The 18,479-nt window shown below is 43.3% G+C and overlaps 1 protein-coding gene across 2 annotated transcripts in view; it reads right to left on the bottom strand.

Annotated features, from left to right (window-relative positions):
- Positions 1-223: 223 nt before the first annotated feature.
- Positions 224-18,479, bottom strand: part of NMNAT2 (nicotinamide nucleotide adenylyltransferase 2) — a 174,040-nt gene continuing 155,784 nt past the window's right edge. For both annotated transcript variants that reach the window (XM_019027649.4, XM_055367186.2), the window contains exons 9-11: positions 13,384-13,485; positions 13,184-13,251; positions 224-4,993 (exon numbers count right to left, since the gene is read on the bottom strand). In XM_019027649.4, the coding sequence (XP_018883194.1) occupies positions 4,891-4,993; positions 13,184-13,251; positions 13,384-13,485 (273 nt within the window). In that variant the 3' untranslated portion in view covers positions 224-4,890. The remainder of the gene's footprint in view (positions 4,994-13,183; positions 13,252-13,383; positions 13,486-18,479) is intronic.

Genomic DNA, 18,479 nt, shown 5'->3' with positions numbered 1-18,479 from the left:
AGAACTGATAATCACAGCAGGATTGAACAGTTAACAAATTGTTCACTTTTGCTTGTTTACATTGCCAAAGCAAATTGCGAGTTTAACAAGTTCTGTTTTAGTTAAGATCTTTCAAGCTAAAAAGTTGTTCAAGTTTTTCATTTTCACAAATATAATTTTATTTCATAAAATACTAATTTCATTGAGGAGCCAAAGTTAACCAACACTGGACTATGCAAATTAGTCAAGATGTAAGATTTAATGTTTCAAAACTAAGAAAACGGAGGCACAATTTACAAATTTGCTAATTATTCTTCCCTTTATCATCCTTGGATGTGGCTGTACATACTTTTATATAACACATGTGGCATCAGCTGAACCAGGCAGGAAAGTGCTTGTTCTAAGTACATTTTTACAACTGTTGTCTCCTGTCAAGTAAAATTATGAAGAAAAAGTGATTAATGCTGCAACTCACAGAGAAAGTTCTTGACTAAGACACAAGACTCTTGTAGCATTGTCTTATTTATTAACATAATTGAAACATTTTGCATAAAACTCTTGCCCATGACTATTCTAGCAACAAAATTGTACTCAAAATATTTCACTGTGAAATGGTATTGCAACTTGAATATCATTTTTTATTAATGAATTTATTTCCATAAAGCAAATCTTACTCTTAAAATGGCAGATTATGTGATCAAAAAGCGATTCAAAAAAGCTTCCCCCTCCTCATGCCAACCCTCAAGACCATGTGGATCCAGCTGAATCCTCAGCCCTGGGACTAGACTAAGGTTGAGGGAAAGAGCCGTTAACTCATTCCTAACCAGAACAGGCTAATAGGACACTCCAAACTCACACTACAAAGAGACCACATGAACAGTTGAGTGTGCTGGGCAGCTATAAGATGGTGCAGACTGGATGAATTTGGCAGAGCATATTCATCACCATTACTACAATGCTATTCCTAAGGTGTCCTAATTGTATGAGCTACAAAATCGGTCCCTGTTTCCATTCTTCCCATCTCACCTGTTGGCCCTCCTGCAGTAGGTAGCCTTGGGAGAGATCCTGAGCTTTTCATATTCTACCGTTTTATTTTTGCATTACTGTTTGGATGAGTAAAATGTAATAACATGCTTCTCTCTCTTAGTCCCCTAAAAGAGTGTGTGTGTGTGTGCGTGTGTGTGTGTGTGTGTGTGTGTCAGTTTGAGGAGAGTAGAATTGGGCTGGTAAGTACAAGTTTTTTCTCCCTGTAATTCTCTGCCTTTTGCTGTAGTTCAGTTATTATTGAGTCTCACTTTCTACTTAATTTGAACAGCAAGTTCTTTAATTCTTTCTGAGAAGCTGGAGCTTGAAACTAGAGAACATTGTTGAAAGGCTGGCCAAGCTGAGACAGGAAGAACGGCGTCTCTAGAAGCTCTAGCTTTGGGTTTCAGGCACTTCAGTAAGAGACTTTCCCCCTTGTTCCTATGTACATTCAAGGAAAATGAAAGCAAGAAGACTCTAGAGGCTACCTGGGGTTGGGGGTGTGTGACTGAGGTACCCACTAGCAGCACAGCCCTCCCAGAGGACCATTCCTTAAGGACAGAGTTATTGACAAAAAGGGTTTTCCTTCTGCCTGTTCTTACATCAGCCACTTTCAGAAAAATGGGAGAGACATTTTTTGCTGGTGGACAGGAAACAAAGCTCCAGACCCCTCTGGACACGATTGTTCCAGTCCATGCCTTTCTCACAACCTCTGAGCCATGCCAGTCTTGGATTGGGCTTTGCAGGAAGGAACAGGACCCCAGAGACAAAGTCGGGGGGTAGAGGTTATCCTGTTGGCACCTGGGGCACCACTTCAGACTCTGAATCATCTTTCTGGTATTGACTGTGGCTGGGTCATGGTCACAATGTCCTGTCCTGCATTTAGTTGTGCTGTGACCTTCCCCTAGCAAATGAAGAGTAGGGCGTGTGTGTGTGTGTGTGTGTGTGTGTTTGGGGGGTAGGGGGTGCGGCGATGGGAATGGATGATTCTATCCAAAAGAAGATTCACTTTCTTTTTATATTAAATAGGAAACCTGTTTTTAGTACAGTGCCTGTAATCCACAAAGATAAGATCTGCCCCACTTCATTCCTAGAAATCTACTTCTATGGCACCTGTTCTTTGTCTTAATTCATCTCACTTTCCCTCCCCACTCCCACATGCTTTCGGACTGCATGCTGAGAGTGCAGAACCAGCCTCATTCCTTCTCATGGGCTGTAGACCAAATGGGGCTTGACCAGAGCAGAGTGACAGAGTGGACCAAGAAACAAAAGAAATCGAGCCTTCCTCAGGTCTGCTCACGTGGGTCCCATAAATTCCATCCATAACTCCAAGTCCTTAAACAAGCCATGTTTCCCCAGGAAATTCAGGCACCTGTTTTCCTTTGTTTCATTTCCTGGCTTATGACTGTTCTGCCTGGACAAGGCTGTTCCATCTTTCGCTCTCCAGCAATAGCATCATCCTGAGCACTCTGTGGGTCTTCCTTCGCCTTCCACAAAGCAATTCTTTCTTGGATTGATGGAGTCCGCTTCTGGGATTTCTTCCAAGCTGCTGAGATCTCTTTATTTCTAAAGGAAACCTAACAGTGGCCTTCCTTACTATCACACCCTCCCCTGGGACTGGCATTACCATCCTATGTGTGGAGAGCACCTGGGACAGATATAATTTAAAAGAAAGATTCCAGGGTAAGGCTTGGGAAGTGTAGAAATCATATGGGCACCTGGTCAGCAACATGAGGAAATGGAGGGTGTGGTGTGACGGCCTAGGGGTCAGGGAAACAATATCTTCCTGTCAGGCCCTACACCTGCTGGCTGACCTGGACCAGCCATTTAATCCCATGGGCCTCTGCTCCCTCAACTTTTAAAGGAAAGTGTTGGATCAACTGAACTCTAAAGTTTTTTTCAGTTTATTATTTCATGATCCCTAGTCAAACACTGATACCCCAAAATAGGATTTTCCTTCCTTCCTCTGAAGATTATTTCAAAAAATCCAAGAGGAATAACAGACTTTCTGGATGCTGCTCTACCATGTTCTTCTGTTAAATCAAGTTCCTTTTCCCGCAACTGAAGGATGTTGCAGATGTGAAACGTGTGGTAAAGAACATTGTCTTTGCTTTCAGGTCCCACCTGGCCCCTTCTGGCCGTAGCTGGTACTAGATTTTGATAAAAGTATCCTAATACTCAGGGACTATTTCTCAAAGACCAGAATCCCAAGAGCCAGAGACTGGATGAGAGACACAAAGCACAAGACAACAATTTCCTTATGGCTCTCCAAGCAGGACACGCATGAGACCCTAGTAACCAGAAGCAAAGCTGGCAAAACTGTCTGCAGGAACAGAGAGGAAGGTAGAAAATTAGAGAAAAAAGGAGTGAAACAACTTAGTGGCTCCTGACCCCTCCCAGATCTCCCTTCTGGGAACCCACTCCCCTATTAGGGAGATTTTCTCAGACAGTTCCTGCAGCTCCCAGGCTCTGCAGGGGCTAAAACCAACCACAGAAACAAGACCAAGGCACTGCTTCTCAAGAAGAAACTGACCTCATGCACTGTCTGAGTTACCTCAGCTAGAGAGGGTGAAAATCATCAGTTATCATCAGGGCAACAAATTGCTTTCGCCTAGTTCATCCTGGACTTACAATATGAAAGAGACATTTCCCAGCCCAACAGACAATACATAATTCCAATTAGCAAAGACCTCCAGGGTTGAGTGGACGCCTAGTGTTTTTTTGTTTTGTTTTGTTTTGTTTTTTTATGACACGACTGCACGATGTGGATCTGGTCCTGCCTATGTGGTTGTTCTCAGGTTCAGGAATGTGTCTAAGCATGGCCTCCAAAGGTCCCTTGGAAACCCCTGGCTGGTAGGGAACCCACACTGTGCCATCAGCTACAGTCCACATAAGTAAATGAACAGATGCCACCAGGAAATGAGGATGGACTGGCTCTGTGTGATCATAAGCTCAGAGCATCAGGGAAATGGTCATTTGAAACTAAGAAAACAGATTCAAATTATTCTGAGAAAACCGACTATTCCCAGACTTGTGTCCCAGGTTTCAGAACCCGAAAATCTCACTCCTGATCAAAGGTTGCTGCTGCTGCTGCTGCTGCTGCTACTGCTATATGTGTGTGTGTATGTGCGTGCGCGGGTGCACACGCATGTGTGCGTGTGTGTGTGTGTGAGTGTGTGTGGTGCTGAAGAAGTGGAGGTTGCTTGGCCTTCTCTACTGTGTGTGGCCCTGATGAACTCACTGAGTGCTGAGGCTGGCTACGATGTCCTATCAGAGGGGAAGTAATACCACAGGAGCACATCAAGACTACAAACATAAAGAACCATGGACACTGATTTCATCCAAGTTCTACAGGGAGTGAACAAAGAAAAATAAATAAACAAAAGAAAGAAAAGAAAAATAGCCCTTTGTAGTAAAGGGCATGCTGGGAAGGCGAGAGCCAGAGCCGCCTCCCCAGAGCATGCTGGGAGGAGGGGCACCAGAGCCGCCTCTCTAGAGCATGCTGGGAGGATGGGCACCAGAGCCGCCTCCCCAGAGCATGCTGGGAGGATGGGCACCAGAGCCGCCTCTCTAGAGCATGCTGGGAGACGGACACCAGTACATCTCCAAGGACTGCACTTCCCCCGACTCCCACCCCATTCCCTCACCCACCCCCAACCCGGAGACTAGAGGAAAGTCTGTCCAAAGATGACTGTGGAATAGGGAATGCCATGGTTCTCTGCAGGTCCCCCACACTATGGGGGGTTAAGTCAGCAAGTAGGGAAAACAGTCAAGACGAGGAGATGGAGAAACAGAGAGGCAGGAGAGAAACAGGGGGCTGACAAAGATGGAAGGGCCATTGTGTTGCCGGAGGACGAGGGGAGAGTGGAGCCGAGCACTGTGTAGCTGCTAGCCGGAGGCATTGATGTACAGCTGGCTTTTGAGGATGTAGTCGATGACCGGCTGGGACAGGTAATCCACAACATGGCCGTCCCCATGCTGCAGGGCCAGCCTGCACAAGAAGAGATGACAATCAGATGGACATCCACACCCAAAGCAAGTCGGGAGGACTGGCATGCCCCTGTCTCCCCAGCACCCCATTTGTAGCCTTTTCTCAGGTTGAGTAAATAGTTCTGTATTAGGAAAAGCCCTCCTGCCTCCACAACTCCTTCCCCACCTTGGTGACATCATTCATCGTGGTTCTGCCACTTCCTAGGTGAGAGGCCTTGGGAAAGTTATTTAAGCCCCTCTGTTCTTCAGTTTTTTTCCTGTAAAATGAGGGTAATATCTGGGCCCCTCTCATTTAGTTATTCAAAGGATTAAATGAGTCATTATGCAAAGCACTTAGAATAGTGCCAGACACACAGTGGGCATCTAATGTATTCACTATTCTTTTTTCTCAAATAAATTGTATTGTGTATATTTAAGTCATACAATCTGATGTTGTAAGATACACATATATTATCATCATATAATATAGTATATTATCTATGTTATATTACATATTTATTATATATTTTATAATTTATATATTATACTATATTATATTATTTATATAATAGTGTTAATATTATATTATATTATTTATATAAGTGTTAATATTATATTATTTATATAATATAGTTTAATGGTTACTGTAGTGGAACAAATTAATATTCATCTATCCATCATCTCACTCAGATATGTATTTGTTCTTCTTGTGGCGAGAATAGCTATAATCTACTAATTTAGCAAAAACCCTAAATATAATACACTATTATTAGCTGTCATCCTCACGTCACACATTAGATCTTTCAACTTGTTTGTCCTACATATTTGCTACTTTGTATCCTTTGACCTGTATCTCACCACTTTCTGCCCTCCACACTTGACCCTGGTAATCATGTTTTATTCTCTATCTGTATGTTTAAGATTCCATATATATTCCTACATATTTGCTGCTTTGTATCCTTTGATCTATATCTCCCCACTTTCAGCCCTCCACACTTGACCCTGGTAATCACTGTTTTATTCTCTATCTGTGTATTTAAGATTCCACATATAAGTGAAATCATGCAATATTTTTATTTCTGTGTCTGGCTTATGTCACTTGGCAGAATGTCTTCCAGGTCTAGCCAAGTTGTGGCAAGTGGTAGGATCTCCTTTTTTAAGTCGAATAATGTTCCACTTCCGTGTGTGTGTGTGTGTGTGTGTGTGTGTGTGTGTGTGTGTGTAAGAACACATTTTCTTTATCTATTCATCCATTGATGGACATCTAGGTTGTTTCCACATCTTGGCTACTGTGAATAATGCTACAATGAACTTAGAAATGCAGATACCTTTACAAGGTGGTGATTTCATTTTCTTTGGGTATATACCCAGAAGAGGGATTGCTGGGTCATATGACAGTTCCATTTTTAATCTCTTTAGGAACCTCTATTCTGTTTTCTATAACGGTTGTACCAATCTACATTCCCACCAACAGTGTACAAGGGTTCCCTTTCTCCACACCCTCATCAACATTTGTTATCTCTTGTCTTTTTGATAATAGCTATTCTAATAGGTGTGAGGTAGAATCTCAAAATGCCTTTAATTTTTATTTCCCAGGTGATTAGTGATGTTGCGCATCTTTTTATGCACCTGTTAGCAATTTTTATGTCATCTCTGGAGAGATGTCTACTCAAATCTTCTGGTGTTTTGTTTGTTTGTTTGTTTGCTTTTTGAGAGAGACAGGGTCTCACTCTGTTGCCCAGGCTGGAGTGCAGTAGTGAGTCATGGCTCACTGGAGCCTCAAACTCCTGGGCTCAAGCAATCCTCCTGCCTCAGCCTCTCAAGCAGCTAAGACTTCAGGCACATGCTACCATGCCTGGCTAATTTTTTTTTGGTGGGAAGGGGTAAGGATAGAGACAGGGTCTCACTATGTCTGGAACTCCTGGCCTCAGGCAATCTTTCCACCTCAGCCTCCCAGCGTGCTGGGATTATAGGTATGAGCCATCACACTGTGCCCCTTTGCCCAGTTTTTAGTTGAGTAATATGTTTTCTTGCTATTTTGAGTTGTGTAAGTTCTTTATAAATCTTGGATATTAATCCCTATCTGATATATGATTTGAAAATATTTTTTCTCAATCCCTAGGTTGCCTTTTCATTTTGTTGGTTGTTTCCTTTGCTGTACAGAAGCTTTTTAGTTTGAAGTCCCATTTATTTATTTATTTGCTTTTGTAGCCTGTGCTTTCAGTGTGGCATCCAAGACATAATTGCCAAGACCAATGTCAAGGAGATTTTCCTCTGTGTTTTCTTCTGTTTTTGTTTACTGTTTCAGATCTTACACTTAGGTCCTTTATCCCTTTTGAGCTGATTTTTGTGACTGGTGTAAGATAAGGTCCAATTTCATTCTTTTGCCTGTAGAAATCCAGTTTTTCTAGCACCATCTATTGAAGAGACTGTCCTCTCTTTATTGTGCTTTTTTGGTACCTTTGTCAAAAATCAGTTGACCATATATGTTTGAATTTATTTCTGGGCTCACTATTCTGTTCCACTGCTCTATGTGTCTGCTTTTATGCCAGTACCATACTGTTTTGATCACTACAGCTTTGTAATATAATTTTAAATGAAGAAGTGTGATGCCTCCAACTTTTTTTTTCTCATAATTGCTTTGGCTATTCAGGGTCTTTTGCAGTTCTGAGCACATTTTAGGGTTGATTTTTCTATTTCTGTGAAGTATGAATGCTGCCATTGGGATTTTGATAGGTATTTCATTAAATCTTTATATTTCTTTAGGTAGCATGGACATTTTAGCAATATTAACTTTTCTGATCCATGAGCATGAAATACTTTTCATTTATTTGTGCTGTCTTCAATTTCTTTTGTCCATGTTTTATACATACTCCAGTGTACAGATTTTTCACTTCCTTTGTTAAATTTATTCCTAAGGGTTTTTTTTTTTTTTTTTTTTTCAGACAGAGTCTCACTCTGTCACCCAGGCAGGCATGCAATGGTGTGATCTTGACTCACTGCAACCTCAGCCTCCTGGGTTCAAGCGATTCTCACACCTCGGCCTCCCGAGTAGCTTGGATTACAGGCACAAGCCACAATGCCCAGCTAATTTTTGTATTTCTGTTAGAGACAGGGTTTCACCATGTTGGCCAGACTGGTCTCTAACTCCTAACCTCAAGTGATCCACCTGCCTCCGCCTCCCAAAGTGCTGGGATTATAGGTGTGAGCCACCGTGCCTGGCTGTCTAACTGCTATTGATAGTACTTTCAGTACTTTGCTGAATGGAAGTGGGAATAGTGGGCATTCTTGCTTTATATCAGGTCTTAGAGGAAAAGCTTTCATTTTCTCCCCATTGATTATAATGTTAGCTGTGGGTTTTTAAAAAAAAATAAAATAAATTGCCTTGCCGGGAGTGGTGGCTCACGCCTGTAATCCCAGCACTTTGGGAGGCTGAGGCAGGCAGATCACGAGGTCAGGCGTTTGAGCCCAGTCTGGCCAACATAGTGAAACCCTGTCTCTACCAAAAATACACAAAAAATTAGCTGGGCATGGTGGTGTGTGCCTGTAATCCCAGCTACTTAAGAGGCTGAGGCAGGAGAATCACGTGAACCCAGGAGGCGGAGGTTGCAGTGAGCAGAGATTGTGCCACTGCACTCCAGCCTGGGTGACAGAACGAGACTCCATCTCAAAAAAAATAATAAAAAAATTAAAAAATTTAAAAAATGGCCTTCGTTATGTTGAGAAACTTTCCTTCTATATTTAAACTGTTAAGAATCTTTATCAAGAAAGGATGTTGAACTTTGTCCAATGCTTTATCTGCATCAATTGATATGGTCATGTGGTTTTATCTTTCAGTCTATTTATGTGATGTATCACATTGACTGATTTGCATATGTTAAACCAGCCTTGTGTGCCAGGGATAAATCCTACTTGATCATCATGTATAAGCTTCATGTTGTGTTGTTGAATTCAATTTGCTAATGTTTTATTGAGGACTTTTACATCAATGCTCATCAGAAATATTGGCCTACAGTTTTCTTTTCTTGTGGTGTCTTTTTTTTTTCTGTTGCCCAGGCTGGAGTGCAGCAGCGCATGATCTCAGTTCACTGCAACCTCTGCCTTCTGGGTTCAAGCGATTCTTCTGCCTCAGCCTCCCAAGTAGCTGGGATTACAGTCACGTGCCACCATGCCTGGATAATTTTTGTATTTTTAGTAGAGATGGGGTTTAACCATATTAGCCAGACTCATCTTGAACTCCTGACCTCAAGTGATCCATCTGCCTTGGCCTCCCAAAGTGCTAGGATTACAGTCATGAGCCACTGTGCCTGGCCTCTTTGGTGTCTTTATCTGGCTTAGGTATCAAAGGCGATGCTGGCCTCGTAGAATGTGCTAGGAGGTATTCCTTCCAGCTGTATTTCTTTGAAGAGTTTAAAATGTATAGGCCAGGCGTAGTGGTTCATGCCTGTAATACCAGCACTTTGGGAGGCCAAGGTGGGTGGATCACAAGCTCAGGAGTTCAAGACCAGCCTGGCCAACATAGTGAAACCCTGTCTCTACCAAAAATACAAAAATTAGCTGGGTGTGGTGGCAGGCACCTGTAATCCCAGCTACTTGGGAGGCTGAGGCAGGAGAATCACTTGAACCTGGGATGCGGAGGTTGCAGTGAGCCAAGATCACGCTATTGCACTCCAGCCTGGGTGACAGAGTGAGACTCTGTCTAAAAAAAGAAGTATTGGTATTAATTATTCTTTGAAAATTTGGTAGAATTCAGCTCTGAAGTCATCTGGTCCTGGGCTTTTCTTTGTTGGGAAGTTTTTAATTACTACTTCAATCTATTTGTTATTGGTCTGTTCAGGCTATTCCTGATTCAATCTTGCCAGATTATCTTTTTAAAGGAATTTATCCCTGTCCTCTAGGTTACCAAATTTGTTTGCATATAATTGTTCATAATAATTCCTTATGATCCATCTTATTTCTGAGACATCTGTTATAATGTCTACACTTTCATTTCTGATTTTATATATTTGAGTCTTTTTTTCAGTCTAGATAAAGGTTTGTCAATTTTGTTTATTTTTTTAAAAAAACCAACTCTTCGTTTTATTAATTTTTTCTATGGTTTTTCTATTCTCTATTTAGTTTTGCTCTAATCTTTATTATTTCCTTCCTTTGGGTTTAGTTTGTTCTTCTTTTTCTAGTTCCTTAAGGCATAATGCTAGGCAATTTATTTGGGGTCTTTCTTCTGTTTTAATGGGAGCAATTATTGTTAGAAGCTTTCCTCTTAGAGCCATCCTTAGTTTATCCTTTTGGGTTCCTCTGCATGCTGGCCTCAAGAGTATGAACTCTCTTCCAGGGATTTTTGGGATTCACTGCATCTTTTCCTTCCTACAGGAGCCCATGGAGGAGAGGCACCAACAGGTATAAAGGACTCCAGTGACACATTTTGGCTTCTGCACAGTTTTTTTCCAGCCTTGGTCTGCCTACTTCCTGTTCTCTCCTAACACAATAGTCTAGGTGTCAGACCCAAATGAACTATTTGTAAAAATTCATATACTCCTCCACATACGTAGATTCTAAAAGGCATCTGAGCCCTGCCTGTGAGATCTCACTGGAGACCAGCTCACTGCCTTTCAATGCATGCACTGCCCTTGAAACCACCTTCGCAAAATTATGACTGAGGCAGTGAAAGAGATCTAACTTAACCGACTCCATCTTGCTTCTAACCTCCAAGCTGTCCTTGTTCCTGGTGTAGGCTGAACTAACTTCAGGAGAAACTTAGTTTATAGTTTATAGTTTGGGAGAAACTTAGTTTATAGTTTAAAAAAGAGGACAACAGCAGACCTCCTTCTTGCCTAGGGACTAGACTGACTTTGTAGGTCTAACATTAGCCACAAGGTTAGAAATTACGGTTTAGGAGTCATGCAGCTGAAGGCTACAAGATCTGACCCTCCCTAAACTGCTCCTAAGATCAGTGTTTGCAATATTTTGTAGACCCTGCACTTGATGGACCAGCTGGCACCACCCAGATCAATAAACTGGCTTATTTGAATTTGCGGCCCCCCACCCAGGAACTGACTCAGTGCAAGAAGACAGCTTCAACTCCCTGTGATTTCATCTCTGACCAATCAGCACTCCTGGCTCACTGGCTTCCCCAACCCATGAAGTTTTCCTTAAAAACTCTGCTCCCGAAATGCTCAGGGAGACTGATTTGATAACAATAAAACTCTGGTCTCCCGCACAGCCGGCTCTGCGTGAATTACTCTTTGTCTATTGCAATTCCCCTGTCTTGATGAATCTGCTCTGTCTAGGCAGCGAGCAAGGTGAACCCCTTGGGCGGTTACACCCTGACCTTGCAAGCTAGGTCCCTAAGTGCCTCCTCACATAGTTAAGCTTTTTGAAAAAGTGTGTATACCTGTGGCTCTGAAGCAGATTCCTAAGCCCACCCCCCATATATTCTGACTCAGTGGGACTGGGCAGGACACAGGAATTTGTACTGTTGTGTAACTCTGCATGGCGACTCTAATGTGCAGCCATGTTTGGAACCACATCCTGCCCCTCTCCGCTTATTGCCCATTGCTTCTGCCCTCACCTCACAGTGGATGTTACCCTTGTGAGTGTCTCTGTAATTGCCTTCCAGGGAAGAAGGCAATTACTTTTTAAAGTCCTGGTCTCATTTGATTTCTCTGAAAGATGTGACACAGATGGCAATGCTCTCCATCTTTGTCCCCTCTCTCACCTTGGCTTCTGGGCCACCACCACTTTCTATTAAATGCTAAAATGTTTGCAATGTTCCCCATAGTCTTCTCTTCTTGACTCTTTCTGTGAGCTTGTCCACACCTATAATTTTTTTTTTTTTTTTTTTGTGACGGAGTCTCACTCTGTCACCCAGGCTGGAGTGCAGTGGCGCGATCTCGGCTCACTGCAAGCTCTGCCTCCCGGGTTCAAGCAATTCTCCTGCCTCAGTCTCCCGAGTAGCTGGGACTACAGGCAGCTGCCACCACGCCCAGCTGATTTTTTGTATTTTTAGTGGAGACTGGGTTTCACCGTGTTAGCCAGGATGGTCTCGATCTCCTGACCTCGTGATCCGCCTGCCTCGGCCTCCCAAAGTGCTGGGATTACAGGTGTGAGCCGCTGCGCCCGGCCTGTCCACACCTAGAATTTTAACTGACACTTACGTGTTCGTGGCTTTCAGTTTTACACTTCTAAGCCTCTATATTCCATGTATTTCACCATTCCACTGAACATTTCCACTTTGGGTTTGTGGTAGAAACTGGTAACTGGCCCCTAATACCCATTCTTTCCTTCTTTGGGTTAGTAATAGAGCATCCTGAGTTTTATCTGGGCATGTGGCTGCCTAGCTACAAAGTCTATTTCCCAGCCGTCCTCCACCCTTGAGCCAGTGTGATGCAAAGGGAAGTGGTATGCGCAACTCTGGGTCACCTTAAAGACAAAGCTTCTTGCCATGGGCTTCACTTTGCCTTTTTCCACTGGCTGAGAAGAGCCACTGTTGCAGCAGCTGTGCACCCAGAGATGGAAGCTTCATATGGATGAGGCCATAGATTCCATCTTTGACTTCAGTAAGAGGGAACTAAACATCTAACATTTAAAATTCTGAATATTGGATTTTTTTTTGTTTTGGCAGCTTAGCCTGTACCCTTGTCAAATATTATTCCATAAGTACCTCCAACTAGAGTCCACAACTGAAAACACCCTGTTCTCCCCTTAAAGCAGCTAAGACGAGCTAATGGACTGTCCTCCCTTTTAAAAGTAAATGGCTGGGGCCGGGCACAGTGGCTCACATCTGTATTCTCAGCACTTTGGGAGGCCGAGGTGGGCAGATCACTTGAGGTCAGGAGTTCGAGACCAGCCTGGCCAACATGGTGAAATCCCCATCTCTACTAAAAATACAAAAATTAGCTGGGCGTGGTAGCATGTGCCTATAATCCCAGCTACTCGGGAGGCAGAGGTAGGAGAATTGCTTGAACCCAGGAGGCGGGGGTTGCAGTGAGCTGAGATTGCGCCATTGAACTCCAGCCTGGGCAACAAGAGTGAGACCTTGTCTCAAAAAAAAAAAGGTAAAATGGCTGTGAACAAATGAGGTCCAAACAGGAAGCTAAACACCAGGGCAGCAGATGTCTGCCTGAATCTTAGGGTCATCTTTGATGGAGGAAATTTATGTGGAGACTTATAAGACAGTTTGACTAAAGTCTCTCTGGCCATTTGTCAAACATACCTGCTCTTGGTTGAGCTGACAACAGACATGGGATGGTTGATGTCATCCTTCACCACCATGATGTTGTTCTGAGGACAGAGCAGAGAGAGTCAGTTGCCAGTCCCTCCCACTAAACTCCTTTTGCTCTCTCACTCCTCCAGCTGCCAGGACTCTCAGAGAAGGGCCATAACACAGATGCACTAGCAGGATGGAGGACTCACTTTGTATTTGCGGAGTATTGAGGAGTGATTCATGATTCGGTCTGTGTCGGCTGCATCCCGGGGCACCACCACAATCCCAAAGTCACCAACAATCACCTCCATCTAAAGAAACAGAGAGAGGGCCCTTTGGTGAAACCCTAATCCCAAACTCCTACCAAGCAACTACTTAGCATGGCAGAATCCGCTTCCATTCTTCCACATGGAGCCCCAAGCTTTAGTCCCAAACCGGCCTTCTTCTCAGCCCCATCAGCCAGCTCCTTCAAGGAACAACCCTTAACAGTGTTAATAGAATAAGTGAAAGCATTGACTGGTCACAGAAGTCACTTAATAAATACCCTAGACTTAAGGAATCAGTGAACTCTTATATGTCTGGGCAAGATCTCTCCAATTCCTGAGGCTCGCGTTAAGTTCACAATGCTGCAGAATCACATGAATGACATCGCGTCCTTACCTGGTAAACACCCTCTGGAGTGAAACAGATCCCTCTGTTCAGCAAGCACATTTGAGCCCTCAGATGGACGTCATGAGAGGGACTAAATGCTCTTCTGGCTCACCCTCATAAAAACTTCTGTGGGACTCAAGGGGTAGCTAAGAGCTAGAACTAGAAGTTCTTGGAAGGCATCACTGGGCACCCAGGCTGTGATAGGGAGATGATGATGATGATTAGGGTCACTTCAGAGATCAGCCTTTGATAGAAGCTCAGTGCCATGTGAGAAATGAAACTTTTTTTTTTTTTCTTTTTTTGAGGCATGGTCTCAGTCTGTCACCCAGGCTGGAGTGCAGTGCCATATGAGAAATGAAGCTTTTTTTTTTTCTTTTTTTGAGGCATGGTCTCAGTCTGTCACCCAGGCTGGAGTGCAGTGGCAAGATCATGGCTCACTGTAGCCTCAACCTCCTGGTCTCAAGCAATCTTCCCACCTCAGCCTCCCAAATAGCTGAGACCACAGGTACATACTACCATACCTGGCTAATTTTTTTAATTATTTTTTTGAAGAGATGGTCTCTTGCTATGTTGCCCAGGCTGGTCTCAAACTCTGGGACCCAAGTGATCATCCCACCTCAGCCTCCCAAACTGTTGAAATTACAGGTGTGAGCCATTGCACCTAGCCAAAACCTTCTTTTCATTTAAAAGAAATAACATTTTTATTTTCTGACTGTAGATGTAATGCAAGCTTAGAGAATCCAGAAAAAAAAAAAAAGAAATCAATCACAATCACACAATCCAGATAGTGACTGTGAATGGTCTAGCGTATATCTGTAGTTTTTTCTCTCTGCAAATAGGTGTATATATCCACAATTGGATTAAATTATAAAATTAGTCATTTTACCTACCTTTTTTCATTAGCATTATATTTTGAGCATTTTCTTACATTGTTAAAAATTATTTGAAAACATAACCTTTAATAATCTGTATATTTTACACTATGTGTACAGTTACTTCTGATTTTTTGCAATTATACATAACACTTTAATGAAGATCTTTATACAAAAATCTTTTATCACATCTCTGATTATTTTCTTAGGATAAGAAATGATATAATTGGATAAAAGGATATAAACTCTACATAATTCAACCTTTTGAGACATATCACCAAGTTGCTTTCTGGAAATTTGTGCCAACTTTTATTTTGAAAGAGCCTGAAAGTTATGGCATTTAATACTCCTGGGTCTACCCTGGGCATATTACTGTTTAGATCTTGCCAATTACGGATCCCAGATGGGGGAAGCGGGGAGGAGGTAGGTGGCTTCTAAGCAGCACAGTTCACTGAGCAAGACCTGCTTTGAGGGCAAGGAACCCAGGTTTTTTCCCATAATTCTCTAAACAAGTGGCACAAAAACAAATATACTGGGGCACGGTGGCCCCTTCTCTCCAGAGGATTTCTATACCAGCAGAATTCCATTTCTAAGCCTGATTTACTGGTTTTGTGTGTGTGTTTGTGTGTGCACATTCTGAATATTTCTGTCCACCTTTACCCTGCTTCTCCTACTGCTTACAACTGGACCTAAACTTGCAGCTGGAGCTCTGATGTCGCTGAAATAAAAAGTTGGCTGAAGGTGTCTTAGGAGGAATGTCGTAGAGAGAAGTTAAAAAGCTAGGTGTAGAATATTAGAGCCCCCATTGGATCATGTGATCTGGAAGATACAGAGCATTGCACAACACACTGCATCTATTGGTGGTGTTCAGATCAGGTAAACTGACACCAAATCTCTTGTCTTATAAACCAGAAATGGTAAGGAGAGTCAGGGCAGGGAGTTAGAGCCAGCTCCTTCTGCCATGGCATTTAGGATACTGCACTGGGACTCACTACTTAGATACTGGTTCTCAAACTTGGCTGCACATTAGAATCACCTGAGGGGCTTTAAACATTTCCAAAGCCCCGCTCACACCTAAGATCAATTAAACCAGAATCTCGGGCCGGGCGCAGTGGCTCACACCTGTAATCCCAGCACTTTGGGAGGCCAAGGCGGGCGGATCACGAGGTCAGGAGATCGAGACCACGGTGAAACCCTGTCTCTACTAAAAATACAAAAAAAATTAGCCGGGCGTGGTGGCAGGTGCCTGTAGTCCCAGCTACTTGGGAGGCTGAGGCCGGAGAATGGTGTGAACCTGGGGGGCGGAGCTTGCAGTGAGCCGAGATCGCGCCACTGCACTCCAGCCTGGGTGACAGAGCGAGACTCTGTCTCAAAAACAAAAACAAACAAACAAAAAAAACCCCCAGAATCTCTGGGGCTGGGACTCAGGCAGCAGTATTTCTTTAAATTCCCCAGATAATATCAATATGCAACAAAGTTGGCGAACCAGTGGTCTAAGTACTGAATTAAAGCTCCGGGGAAATTGGCAGAGAAAGAGATAGAAAATAGAAGGGAGGAGAAGAGCAGAGGAAAGGAGAGAAAAGAAAGGAGGACAGGAGAGAAGAAAGAATCTATCCAAGCTGGTATCCATGGGGATTCCTAAGCTGCGTGGTTATGTAGATGTTTCAAGATAACCTAGTATAGATTGCATAATGTAGGATCTGCCTTCAAATTGATTCTGTAAACTTGATGAATGTTTCATATACGATGTTTGTAATAATGGGTCTATATAAAGTGAGCATTCTAATTTAAACCATGAAAATAATGGCTCAGAATAGCAGTCCTCATGGGGGAATTGCCCTGTGGGTGACATCAGTGCAGCTGCTGCTCTCCACTCAGTACCTAATGATCTGAGCACCCAATGAATGTGCCAGGCTGTTCAGTGGGTGGCAAGCAGATGGAGGCCTTACTGCTTAAGATGTTTTCCTTTTCCAAAAACAGTGACAGACTTGTCCCTGGGAATCACAGATGGGTCGAGGGAGACAGGATCTATGAGACAAGATCTACAGCTTTAGGGCATCATGGCAGGGGTTCAGGCCAGAGACTGCAGATACTCTCTGCTCCTTTGGCCAGACACTGTTTTTGTAGCACCTGTTTGGAGAATTATGGGAGAAAATCTGGGTCCTTGCCCCCAAAGCACGCCTTGCTCAATGAGCTGCGCTGCTTAGAAACAATGTTCATGGTGGACGGTATTTGCGTGTGTGCATGTGTGTGTGTGTTCAGGAAGGGAAGGTACTAGGTGCTAGAGTTGGTGAGATGTGCCCTCAGTCCAATGAGTACCCATCTCCCTCCAAGAGCTTAGCTGTCCTTCCCGCCTCAAGCCCCCATTGCCAGCCTTCACCAGGCCTCAGGACACTACCCTCTCCTGGTTGCCCTACCTCTCTGGCTGCTGGCTACTCCTTTTTGGGCCCCTGTGCTAATTCCTCCTTTTCTATATGACCTTGAGCCACTGGACTCCTCCAAGCCTCAGTCCCTGGACGTTTTTTCTTTTCTATTCACACTCACACCCTTCATGATTTCATTCAATTTTGAAGTTTTAAAAGCACACTAAAGGCTTCCAAATTAATGTTTCCAGCATTAACTTCTCTTCTAACTGGAGGCTCATATATCAGCTGCCTTCTCAATATGCCCACTTGGATAGGGCATCTCAAACTTAATATGTCCATGAGCTCCTGGACCTGCTAACATAAACAAATAGTTAAACCATCCACTCCCCTCAAAGAAATGGTTTTCCTATAACCTTTTCCATAAATAGAAATTCTCTTCTTCTTCTTCTTCTTTTTTTTTTTTTTTTTTTTGAGACAGAGTCTCACTGTTGCCCAGGCTGGAGTGCAGTGGCGCAATCTTGGCTCACTGTAACCTCCACCCCCTGGGTTCAAGTGATTCTCCTGTCTCAGTCTCCTAAGTAGCTGGGATTACAGGCGCGCGCCACCATGCCCAGCTAATTTGTGTATTTTTAGTAGATACAGGGTTTCACCATGTTGGTTAGGCTGGTCTCAAACTCCTGACCTCATGATCCACCTCCCTCGGCCTCCCAAAGTGCTGGGATTACAGGTGTGAGCCACCATGCCCGGCAGAAATTCTCTTCTTATAATTGCTCAGACACAAAGCTTCAGTATTTTCCTTGATTCCTCTCTTTCTCTTATATCCCACATTCAGTCTATAAGTTAGTCCAATGGACTCTACCATCAAAACAAATCCAAGAATCTGCTCATTTCTCATCATGTCTGTCCTTTCTATACTGGTCCAAGCCTCTTCTGTTAGGCTGAATAATGAACCCGAAAGATATCCAGGTTCTAATCTCTGGAACCTGTGAATATGGCAAAAGAGACTCTGCAGATATGATTAAACTAAGGATCTTGAGATTATCCTCGGTTATCTGGGCAGGCCCTAAATGCAGTAACAAGTACCCTTACAAGAGGCAGAGGGAGATTGGACCCAGAAGAGAGAAGATAATGGGAAGATGGAGCAGAAAGAAATTTGAAGATGCTCCACTGTGGAGCTTGAAGTTGGAGGAAGGGACCATTAACCAATGAACGCGACAAATGCAGCTCTAGAAGCTGGAAAAGTCAAGGAAACCAATTTTCCCCTAGATTCTCTGGAGTTGTTGGCCTTGCCAACAACTTGGTTTGGGCCCAATAAAACCTATTTCAGACTTCTGACTTCTGGGACTGTAAGAGAATACATATGTGTTATCCTAAGCCACCAAGTTTGCAGAACTAGGAAACTAGTTCACCTCTGTC

Source organism: Gorilla gorilla, chromosome 1 (genome assembly GCF_029281585.2).
Source record: "Gorilla gorilla gorilla isolate KB3781 chromosome 1, NHGRI_mGorGor1-v2.1_pri, whole genome shotgun sequence".
NCBI classification, from domain to species: Eukaryota; Metazoa; Chordata; class Mammalia; order Primates; family Hominidae; genus Gorilla; species Gorilla gorilla.
The sequence above is the reverse complement of the archived record's forward strand: the minus strand, read 5'-3'. Positions and strand labels throughout refer to the sequence as shown.